Source organism: Rhincodon typus, unplaced genomic scaffold (genome assembly GCF_021869965.1).
Source record: "Rhincodon typus isolate 14 unplaced genomic scaffold, sRhiTyp1.1 hic_rhity00001628, whole genome shotgun sequence".
Taxonomy (NCBI): Eukaryota; Metazoa; Chordata; class Chondrichthyes; order Orectolobiformes; family Rhincodontidae; genus Rhincodon; species Rhincodon typus.
This window is the reverse complement of record NW_025967266.1, coordinates 1-12628: the sequence shown is the minus strand read 5'-3', so window position 1 is coordinate 12628 and position 12628 is coordinate 1. Positions and strand designations below refer to the sequence as shown.

The following is a 12628-nucleotide window of genomic DNA, read 5'->3' as shown; positions in this document are numbered from 1 at the left end:
CCTTCTTCAGAAAGAAGGGTCTAGGCCCGAAACGTCAGCCTTCCTGCTCCTCTGATGCTGCTTGGCCTGCTGTGTTCATCCAGCTCTACACCTTGTATAGAAACAAATATAATATCTCCCTTTCATCCCAATGTAAGGTACATCCTTTAGCAACCTCTGGGGTGTTTAGTTTCAAGTGCTTTTTTAAGAAGGTTGGATGATTGTAGAATTGAAGAATTGAGTGCCATGAACGATAGGACAATTTATTGCTTAACGTTGTGGTATTTGGAACTGTCGCATATGGCCTAGACTGATAGTTTCTTGATTAAAAAAACTTTGTGTATGTGAACATCTTAAAAGCCTTTGCTTTTCAAGTTTCATAGTTCCTAGCCCTTTCCTGTTGAGCAATCTTGCCAAATGTTCCAATTCCAATAATACCACAGAAATATTTTACTCTCCTTTAGTGTAGTTAGGACAAATTCTGGAATTCCGTCCTAAATGTCATTGTAGGTCCACCTACAGCACATGGACTGTAGCAGTTTAAGAAGGCAGCTAGAGATGGACAATAAATGCTAGTCCAGCTAGTGACACCCACATCCCATGAGTCAATACAAAAAAAGTGTTTATCCTTTGTGAATCTAATCTTTTCTACAGTGAACTTTATTGGGGTGAAATTGGTCTACACAGCAGGCCTGGAATGAAATCAGCAGCCTGTTATAACTTGTATGTTCCATTGATTTGGGAAATATTTCCAAGATTTTTAATTTCAAATCAAGTAAACACAGATTAAGCAGTGATTCACCCAAAAGCATTTGATCTATAATCCTGTTGGAAAAGATTGAGTCCAGTGGAAAATTGGCGATTGGGTCCATTCTGCACTGCTGGCACAGACCAATTCCAGCCCTTAACTTTCACAGTTCTGCCTACTACTACTCAATCAGTTGATGTCCTTTTGTAACTTCTCGTTTCCATCTATACAACCTACTGCTATCTCATAATTTAGTGTCATCTGCAAACCCAAATACACAACTCACTCATCATTGTTCAAAGTCATTGATATATCTGGTGAAAAGCTGAAACTCGAGGACAAATTCCTGTCGAATATCGCTTGTCACACCAAATCAGTCAGAGGATTTGAATAGTTGCTTGGTGAAACCGGACTTGATTACTGTTGAAAAAGAGAAATGCTGTCACATTGCAAGATTGAGAAGCTTCAACAGCATGTCTCTGTTTTCAGCTATACTCAGAGTACATTCACTTATATCCCTGCTTTCTATCCTACTGCCCAAACAACTTCCAACTCTAATCAAAAGGCCACCTCCAACTCTGTTCTCATTTTTATTCATATTCTCTGGTGCACAACCTTGTCAAATACTTCTTTGTATTTGGTATGTAATTGTTATCCCTTTTTAGCCTGTTACAAAGTGTACATGCATAACTATGCACACTCAACTCATCCTCACATTAATCATACATACGCAGTCAACACATTTCAATTCCACACCCATCAAGCTCACTCGTAGACGTTCACATGTACGAATATAATTTGTTACAGCTTGTTGAACTGCATTGCAGTCAGGAAAATTCTCTGATATGTTTATTTTTTTCTGATAGAGAGATCTTGCAATAGAGAAAATAGCAGATGACATTGATGATCCAAATGCCTACAGGTATGTTGGTATTTAGAAAATATAAAGATAAAACTGTATCCCTGTTGATGTGGATGTAATAATGTTCAGAAGTGAATGAAAAAAAAAGTATGTGAAGCGTTGGTGTGAAATATTCAACCTCTGTATCAGAACCTCAGAATTTTGTGAATGCAGAAAGCCACCAGAGGGAGGTGATGACCTAGTGGTATTATCGCTGGACTTTTAATCCAGAGACCCAGGTAATGTTCTGGGGTCCTGGTTTCAAATGGCAGATGGTGGAATTTGAATTCAATAAAACCTGGAACTAAGAGTCTAATGAGGTCCATGAAACCATTATTGAAACCCAGCTGGTTCACTAATGACCTTTAAAGAAGGAAATTGCCACCCTTACCTGGTCTGACCTACATGTGACTCCAGACCACAGCAATGTGCTTGACTCTTAACTATCTTCTGGAATTGGCCTAGTCAACATTACCCTCATCCTGTGAATGAATTGAAAAAAAGTGAGTCTTTTATAGGAATGTAGAATTCTCTGAGGGGTCTGCTCAGGTCTGGGCAGAGTTATAAATGTGTCGTGTAGAGTAAATATCACCTTCCTTTCTGGGAAAAATTGAAATCCTTATCCTTGTTTTCAAACTCCTCTATGGTTGTTTCCCTCTCTCTGTACATAACCTCTTCCTACCTCACATCCCTGTAAGATTTCTAAACTCTACTTCTGACCTGGTGTGCATTGCTGATTTTTATCCCTGCACCATTTGGTAATTGTGCTTTCAGCAGCCGAGGCCCCAACTTCTGCAATTTGATCAACCTCCTGCAACCTTTCTACGTTTCTCTGCTCCTTTAATTGTGTAAAAGCGCCAATCATTGACCACATTTAACAAGGGAGAATTAACCATCGCCCCATGACATTCAATGGCCTCACCATTGCTGAATCACTACCTATCAACATATTAGGAGTTACCAATGATCAGAAACTGAATTGGTCTGAATTGGGCCAGATGGACTTCTTGTATGTAAGATTCAATGATACATTGCCCCTTCCAAAACTGAAACACTGCAACTGCTGGCAGTCAAAATTAAAAAATGTAATTGTGACTGGCCACACAGCTTCTGTCAAGAGGAGGCAGAGGTTAGGTCCGGTTTGTCAAAACAGGATTAGGAACCCGACACCGGATGAACTCCAGCTCGCAACACTGCATCCAGACCCAGACTGTGTTGCTTTAATTTATTTTTAAATTCAAAATCCTAATTTGTCAGCATGTAGACTCAACACCCAAATAACATGATATGCTGCCTGCCTGACGCCACTGGAAAAGGCAGGTAACTGCCACATTGGATTTGTGATTTGTCAAAGAAATCAAGCAGCTCCCGAGAAAGCCAGCAATGGCCACTGCAGTGAAAGCTGCCAAGTAGACTAGGTGATGATGGAATGCAGTAATTGGTGTTAGGTGGCCCAAAGAAGGTCAACTTCAAATTAATGGAAAGGAAGTTTCTGATGCTCCCATGGTAAACTTGACTGTTCACCCGCTGAAACTGATTGTTCATGTTCAGTAAATGAAGGGTTGCAAATTGCAATCTTCCGCCGCACAAGCTCCTCAACAGGTTCATTAAGGGGGTGTTAATTGGAAGAGTGTGTGTTTCCCATGTTCCCACAGAGCCTTTGAAAATTTAAAACTGTCCAGAAGCATTAAGATTCTGAGAAAAACCCCTGACTGTAGTTTTGAAACCCTGCCTGCACCATGCCCTGATCTTGCAGTCCTTTGAAAGTCAAACCCCTTCCAGCTCAATTGCCTCTCTTCTCACTACTGACCAGCCAAGTTTCTCCAGCAATAGCTCTTTTTATTTTGGACTGCCAAAATAAAGTGTTTTACCTACTTTTTTGTTGTTTCATTCATTGCCCATTCCCTTCTTGGACTTCCCACTTAGCTGTTCTGTGCTTCTCTTTAGGATTCAGCAACTCTAACTTTCTCCCTTATAGATGCTGCCTGGTCTCTTTTATTCTTATTCCTAAGAGTATTTCTTAATGTGGTCAAATTGCATTTGCAGGACTGTTGTGCCACAGTGGTAGTCAAGGCCTGGGTTCAAGTCCCACCTACTCCAGAGGTCCATTATAACATCTCTGAACAAGGCGATTGGAAAATATTTTCCAAATTCCATATGCCCTGGTTTTGTCCAATTGTTTTAAATGTTCTAAACCTTTGGATGCAAAGGTCATTGAAGAATGAGCTGAAGGTGGGGTGTATAGTTACTATCCTGAAGAACTCCTGCACTGATGTACTGAAACTGGGATAATTGGCCTCCATATACATCCTTCTTTCTTTTCCTACGTTATGAAGATTTTTTTTATTTAATATTGCTTAGAGGACTTTAGTTTTGAAGACTTATGGAAAAGGGACTTTGTTTCATGTTTTATGGAAATACCTGGAGTGGTTTCTTTAAAAGAAGTCATTGAAAGATCACTAGACATTGGAGAATTTTTAACAAGCTTCCTTGAAATCAAATGATGATAACTGGTTGCTTTGTTGGAGTATTTTTGAACAGGACATGGCTTGGAGAGGTTCTTGATTTATCTGGTTGTGTTGGAGGGATGTCTGCTAAGAACAAGCTGCCCAACTGATTTCTCCCGGTGTTGTAACTACTAGAACAGTTTGGCTAGGGCATGAGGTTGTAAACCTTGTGGTGACTTGGGGTCATGAAAGAAGCTTTAGAGGTTTCTACCTTAAATCCTTTAATACTGTTTGAGTCCTGTGATTGTACTGCATTTCTTATGGTAACAGTACCTTGAATCATTACAGTGCAAAAAGAGACATTCAGCCCATCTGGTTTACATTGGCTGTCTGAGCATTTTGATTTGGTGCTGATTTCCTGCCATTTCTCCCTAACCCTGTGCACTATTTCTATTCACTAAATGTCCTCTTGAATGCCTCAATTAAATCTGCCTCCACTACACCTCCAGGCAGTGTATTCCAGAAACTAACCACTTGGTATATGAAAAAGCTTTTGCTCATCTCACGTTTGCATCTTTTGCAAAAACACTTTATAACTGTTCCCTCAATTTTTGATCTGTTTACAAGCAGGAACAATTTCTCCCTATCTACATTGTGTAGACCCCTCGTGATATTGAAAACTTCTGTCAAATCTCTTGTTAGCCTTCTCCTCTCCAAAGAAAGTAGTTGCATTTCTCCAATGTATCCTCGTGATGGAAGTTTATCGTCCCTGGAACCATTCTTGTAAACTTCTTCAGCACTCTATCCAATGCCTTCACATCTTTCCTATACTGTTGTACCCAGAACTCCAACTGAGGTCTAACTGTCTTGTGTAAGCTCATCATAATCTCTGTTCTCTTGTATTCTATGATACTACTAATAAGATTTTAGGAGCAGAAGTAAAACATTCAACCCATTGAGTCTGCTCTACCATTCAGTGAGATCATGGCTGATGAAGCTTTATTAATTATTCTGTCTTCATAATCCCTGCAGTGTGGAAGCAGGCCATTCGGCCCATTGTGTTCACAACGACAATCTGAAGAGCATCCCACTCAGACACACCCCTTACCCTATTACTGTAACCCTGCATTTCCCATGGCTCACCCACCTACCCTGCACATCCTTGGACATTATGGGCAATTTAGCATGGCTAATCCACCTAACCTGCACATCTTTAGACTGTGCGAGGAAACTGGAGCACCCACCAGAAACCCACACAGACATGGGGAGAATGTGCAAACTCCACGTTGACAATTGCCCAAGGGTAGAATGGAAACTGGTGCTGTGAGGCATCAGGGCTAACCGCCTAGCCACCGTGCCACACTTCTTGCCACATTTAATGACATATACACCCAGGCCTCCGTGCACCTGCATACCCTTTAGGATAGTGCTCTTTATTTAATTCTGCCATTCCATATTCTTTGTACCAAGGTACCTTGCCCGTCTCTGCATTGAAATTCATTTGCCCCCATTGCCCACTCAACCAACTTCTCAATATCTTTTTAGAAATTCAATGCCATCCTTCTCTCAGTTTAAAATTCTCCCAAGTTGTGTGTCATATGCAGGTTTAGAAATTGTACCTTGCACAGCAAGATCTGCATAATTAATATACATCAAGAAAATCCACGGTCCCAATACTGACCCATGGGGAGCTCCACTGCACATCTTCCTCCAGCTTGAAAAATACCCATTTATCATCATGCTCCGTTTCCTATCTCTCTATTTTGTATCCACATTGCTACCGTCCCTTTTGTCCCATGACCTAGTACTTTCCTCACTAACTTGTTGTGTGGCAACATATGTCCATAAGGACTCCTACCAATTTTTGTGGATGCATGACATCGTGGTTTGGCAACTGCTCTTCCCAAGACTGTAAGAAAGTACAGAGAGTAGTGAACACAGCCCAGTGCATTACAAAACCATCCCTGCATCCATTGACTCCATCTATACTTCCCACTGCTTCGGGAAAGCAACCAACATAATCAAAGAACCCCCCCACCCTGATTATACTCTGATGCGTCTTCTTCCATCTTCCAGGCAGAAGATATAAAAGTTTGTATACATGTATGAATAGATTCAAGAACAGCTTCTTCACTGCTGTTATCAGACTTCTGAATGGGCCTTTCATATTTTAAATTAAATGTGATCTTGGTCTCTGTGCACCTTCTCTGCTGCCATAACATTATATGCTTCGCTCTGTTCTATTGCCCTAATGCACTTTGTATGGTAGGATCTGTCTGTACTGCACACAAAACAGAACTTTTCACTGTACCTAAGTATGTGTGAAAGTAATGAATCACATCAAATCAGATCATATTGTACACCTTATCATTTCCTTGTGATCTTCCTCCTGCTGCAATATTGTAGTATGTGCAAGCTAGACATCACAATCAACTTGCAGTGAATGAAATGATTTTTTTTCTTTTATGGAACTTTCTTCCAGTTCCACCTTAATCTTAGATTGTGCCCAAGTGACCAACTACAGCTCCTGAGATTATCTTAGACATCACAAGTTGCATTAGGGGAATACAAGATAAAAAATATCAGTGTGGCGGGAGTCTGGCCTCTGCCCGCTGACTCAGCATTTCACTGTGACAACTCTGAAGTTGATCATATGAACTAGGCAGGGTAGCTGTTAATGTTAACATGCACTAGCACTTATAGTCCAGTTAGCAGTTATAGTTAATGTTAATGAAATGTTAACTCTGTTTTCCTCCCTAAAGGCTGCCTGAATCACTGAGTATTTCTAGCATTTTGTATTTTTCTGCTTTCTCCTCATGGCTGCTGAACCTTCTGAGTTTCTCCAGCAATTTCTGTTTCTGTTTTCTATATTTTATTCATCTTAACCTGTTTTCTGAGCAAACTTTAATGAGAATAACTGTGGGATTTTTATCACTTTTTAAAAAATTTTTACATCACATTTAGCCTTGAAAACGCTAAAAAGAAAGCAGAGTTGGATCTGATTATGAAGCTGGCAGAGGAAAAGAAGGCAAAGAAAAGATTGGAGCTGCGCGACCTGAGAGATGAGTTTAGAGAACTTCAAATAAAAAATGCGGAACTACCTGAGCATGTCCAGCTCAACAAAGAGGTAGATTTTAATTGTTTGTTACTTAACTTTTGGTTAACCAATAACATCTCTGTCTCAAAATAGCAATGATTTTTTTCCAGAAATATTTTTCGTATTAACTACATTGCGTGCTTTGCTGGCCGGCTGACACCCAGGACTGGAAAATCATTGTTGAACCAAGTGTAGTGCTAGTGTTATGCTTTGAAAGTGTGCACATCAAAGACAGCACAAATTTAGTGGACCTCATGAAGGGAATTAACAAGAACTGGGCATTGTCAAATTTGATGCACCATTTGGAGGGATACAATAACCTCAGAAAGTAGCTGGTTCAGTTCTTCTTCAGTACTTCTGGTCCACATTTATTCTCAGTACATCAGCTGATTCTGGAGTTGAGATTCACTTTGCACTGGAATTGAGCTGCCAGTTTAATTTACAATCATTATCACAGTGTCGTTCTTGCATCTAATTCCTCAATATTTAAAACCAGAAGGAAATAGGGTGAAAACTTTGCAGCAGGGCACAAATCACAAGGATATGATAATAGAACTAGAACTGGATGGGAGCAGGCAGTTAATATTCCAAGTCATAGTATTTTCAGGACATATTGGAAGGAATGAAGTAATGTTGGTTGTATCAGATTCAATAGCAGCATGAATATGGAATTATGTTCTGGGGCTGCAGTAACTCCGTAACAATCAAACTGGTGGCCCATTTGCACTGATTCAGGATAACAAAAATTTAAAATAAAAGCGACTGAATCTGTATTGCCTGCAATCCAAGTACAAATGATAAAGAGAAATGCTTGACCAGTTTTTTTATTATTAACAGTGGTTATTTACTGAAGAATGGCTGTTAATTGTGGCACTAGTAGACCTTCCTGCACTTCATTCAAAAATGCTATGGTTGATCTTGCTTTTGTGCACCTCCTGTGCAGCCATAAACTTATATGCCTCACTCTGTCTAAATATCCTATGATCTGTATGACCTTATATGTTATGATCTGCCTGTACTGCATGCACAACAAAAATTTTCACTTTACTGAGGTACATGTGGCAGCAATGAATCAAATCAAATCAAATCTTTCACACCCATTAAAACAGATTGATATCTCATTAAAAATAACTCTCCATTGGTAATACACTAAACATCAGCCTCAGCTATAAACTTAGCTGTTTGAATTGGGCTTCAAAACATAACCTTCAGACCTTGAGGCAGAAGAATAATCACTGAGCAACGGCTCACACTCCGTACCTCTAAAATTGCCTTGAATCCTGCAACCATTCAGTTTATATACCCATTTTCTTCCTTAGCTTCATTACCTTCCATTTATCCACAGAAAATTTGGCAATTGTCAGCTCATCTTCCAAATTTTGTCTGATCCAATTGTGTGTTCCTATGTCCCCAATTGTATTTAATACTGTTACTTGTGTTTCTTGCTTCTATCAGGCTTTCGAGCTGGATCGCCAGATTCGAGAAGAGATTGAGAAACAAATTGCTGATCGGATTGAGTTAGTTTATAAAGAAATGGCATGGGAACAGGAAAAGTACCGCATTGGCCTTCAAAAACTTCAAGCCAGGTAACGTATTGAATATGAACATCAATTTTGAAAATGTTCCTGCCATTATCATTTGGGAGGAAATAACATGCCATGTATAGGCATGGGCCTGTAGTTGTAGTATTACTTGCTCTGCAACATGAGGAAGATGAGGCAGAGAGGAGAAAGTCTCACGGGAGAAAGAAGGAAGGACCACCACAGAAGACTTTGCCCACTTAGTTTGGAGGGAAATTTGCTGGAGGTGCTGTTCCATGTATCTGCTGTCCTTGTACTAGGTGATAGAGGTCATGGTTTTGGAAGATGCTGTTGAAAGTGCCTTGGTGAATTGCTGCAATGCATTTTGTAGTGATTGGAATGTCCTAGGGAACCAAGGGATAAATTTCCAGGATTGGTGCTGGGAGAGGTACACTGAGTGGCAAACCCAGAAATCAGTGTTAAGGAGGTATGCTGTGTGTCCCAGAAATCAGTGCCAGGAAATGTACTGCATGGAGTTTCTTCAGAGTCATTGTTGGAGGAGATTTGACGATGATTTCAAAATCATGAAGAGAATAAAGGGAGAACCTATAACTCCAAAGAACACAGATTTAAAGTGTTTTCCAAAAGAAGAAATGTGAGCTAAGAAAAACCTTTTCACACAACATGTATTTAGGGTCTTAAAAGCACTGCTTGGAAGTGTGGTGAAGGCAAGTTCAATTAAGACATTCATGAGGGCATTAGATGATTATTTAAAGAGAAACAATGTGCAGGGTTGGTAAGTTAAAATGTTCCTTGTGGGCATGATGGGCTGAGTGGCCTCCTTATGCACCGTAATAATTCTGTGCTAATGTGCAGTTTGGAATGTCTCCGGGATTGGTGTTAGTGATCTGTATTGAATGGAGTGTTCCAGAGATCAATGCTGAGAGATTTACTGAGTACATAGTCCCAGGGATCACTGCTGAGGACATCTTTCAAGTGGAATATCAACCTCAGTCTTCAGTCAGTCATACCACAAACTCCACACCTTCAGCACTGAATTTAGCCCCAAATCCAGCTGAGCCATGCTATTGCAATGTTGATAAATGGTTTGATCTCAATTTGAGCTCCTAGTCCTATATCCTTGCCATCACAATGACTATGTGACAATGTAAAATTCAGAACTTTAATAACTGTTCATGGATTGGAAAAGTTAACAAAGATAAACTGTTACACATGGATTGAAAGAAGCAGCAGTAATTTTTTTTGGGATAAACTGTTTCTTGAAATGAAAGGAACAATGAGAAACTGTTATAAAAAGGAGTAACAACAACATGTGAATTGACCATCCCTTGGAAGAAGGAAGATAAACAAGCTATTTCCTGGGAGAGAGGAGATAACACTCTTGATAATCTGCTGCCTTGTGACAAGTGGGCAATTAGACCTGCCTGAAGAGTAAAGTTCTGAAGTAAAGGGGTTAATTGCAGGAAAAAGTTGTGTTTTAAACAGACAACTAATCCCGACTGTAACATGGAACAAAGGAGCTATTTTTGATAAGAAGGCAATCTGCAGACTTGAGTCTCCGAAAGTATAATCAATATTGGGATGAAAGAATCTACTGGATATCAATAATGCCGTGCTAAAAACTTGAAACAGAGAAAACTGTATAAGAATCCAACATCAGAACAACGCAATGGCAGAACTTTGAAGAACAACACTGCAGAAGGATCAAACACTGGAAACTTCCAGAGACAGATTACCATTGTTTGAAATCCTGGCCAGATTTCACTATTAATGGCTAAGTTGGGTTTCAGGCTTATACTTGCTTACTTGAGGGGTCTTAAATTTTAAATTATTAATTTCAGTATTTGATAGTCTGTGAGATTTCTTAATAAGTCACTGCAATAATGGTAACGTGGTATTTTGTACAGAACAACTATTTGCTTTCATCTTAAGTTTTAAGGTTTATTTGATGTATGAAATGGTGACTTACAAAGTTGCTTTATTTTATTTAAAATGATTTATTAGCTTCAAAACCAAGATCAGTAGATTTCTAGATATTAACGATACCGTGCCTCTTGGGGGATAGTGCAGGAAACTGGAGTTCAGGTAGAAGATTAGCCATGATCTAGCTGAATGTCAGAGCAAGCTCAAAAGGCTGAATAGTCTACTCCTGCTTCAGTTGCCCTTGTCCCTTCAAGACAGCCTCTACAACCTACATCTTTGGTCACAACCAAGAACTGTCCTTCGCTTCTTCCTGCAAATCTTCAGATTGCCAATAAAATATAAAAATAAGTATCAAAATAGTGAATCAACAAGTTGATGTGGGATCCTGTTCTTAGCTCTCCAGAAGCAAACCTTTCAGAATTATATTCTGCGCACAGATAGTGTTTGGAACTTTAATCAGAGTGGCAATTATTGCTGGGTTAACTGTTAACTGAGGTCAATAGATTTCTATAAAGGTATTCAAGATATGGGTCAAAGATGTGTTTATGGAATTAGGTAACAGTGGAGATATGATTTCATTGAATGTTGGAACAAGCTTGAGGGACTAGGTAGGCCACTCCTGTCGATGTGTTGCAGTAACAGTATATTGCAGCAGTATCTTACAGAATTTGGAAACATTTTAGTAACAATACTTCAGTAAGAAAAAGAACAAACTTGCATTTATATACTGCTCTTAACATCTCTGAATGTGGCAGAGTATTCACATCCAACTAATTCCATTTCAAAAAAACAGCTTCTGTAATACAGGTTAATTTAACAGCCAATTTACACTTATGGGTTGCACACACAGCAATGTGAATTTGGGTTGATGGGCATTGTTCTCCTACTCTGTCAAGAATCAGAGATTCTTTGAAACCCAGCAGTGCGGAAGCAGGCCATTTGGGCCATCGAATCCACACCGACCCTCCGAAGGGCATCCCACGCAGACCAACCCCCTACTCTATCCATGTAATCCTGCATTTCCCATGGCTGATCCATCTATCCTGCACATCTTTGGACTGTGAGAGGAAACTGGAGTACTCAGAGGAAACCCACACAGATACGGGGAGAATGTGCAAATTCAGCACAGACAGTCGTCTGAGGCTGGAATCAAACCTGGGTCTCTGGTGCTGTGAGGCAGCAGTATTAACCACTGAGCCACCTTGCCAGCCAAGTTCTGTCTAGAAGCATCAGCTAATCACTTTCACCTTCGCAATCATCTATCTCCGGTCAGATCTGTGCAGCCTCTGTTCTGTTACTTGTACATGGAATCCAAGGGAAATCTTGGCTCACGTTTGAATGTGGCTTCTCTCTGACAGACCAATCGTGGTTGCAGGAGGGTTGTGCTATAACCACTTTTACCCCTCCTCTCAGTTTACTTGTCAGACTGCTTCCACACAGTCCAAAAGAGGCAGTGTTCTGATGGAGAAACATGACCAAAAATGTGACAAAGACATGATGACAGAAAGCCAAGTAATGCATGTAAACATTACTTCATATAAATGATTTGGATGAGATTATAGGAAGCATGGTTAATAAGTTCGTGGATGACATCAAAATTGGTGGTGTAGTGGACAGTAAAGAAGGTTACCTAAGAGTACAATGGTATCTTGACCAATTGGATCAATGGGCCTAGGAGTGGCAGATGGAGTTTAATTTAGATAAGTGAGAGGTGTTTCGTGTTGGTAAGACGAACAAGGGCAGGACTTGCACGGTTAATAGTAGAGCCCTGGGGAGCGTTGTTGAACAGAGAGACCTAAGGGTTCAGGTGTATAGTTCCTTGAAAGTGATGTCACGGATGGACAGAGTGGTGAAGAAGGTGTTTGACATGTTTGCCTTCATTAGTCAGAATATTGAGTATTGGATTTGGCACCGTTGCAGCTGTACAGGATGTTGATGAGGCCACCTTCGGAGTACAGCGTATAGATCTGGTCGCTCTGCTATAGGAAGAAT

The 12628-nt window shown here is 40.1% G+C and overlaps 1 protein-coding gene across 1 annotated transcript in view; it reads left to right on the top strand.

Moving 5' to 3' along the window:
- Positions 1–8758, top strand: part of LOC125481297 (cilia- and flagella-associated protein 44-like) — a gene marked incomplete at both ends in the record, with an annotated part of 14665 nt that extends 5907 nt beyond the window's left edge. The window contains 3 exons of the mRNA XM_048592664.1: positions 1594–1649; positions 7040–7202; positions 8628–8758. Of these exons, the coding sequence (XP_048448621.1) occupies positions 1594–1649; positions 7040–7202; positions 8628–8758 (350 nt within the window). The remainder of the gene's footprint in view (positions 1–1593; positions 1650–7039; positions 7203–8627) is intronic.
- Between the last annotated feature and the right edge of the window lie 3870 nt (positions 8759–12628).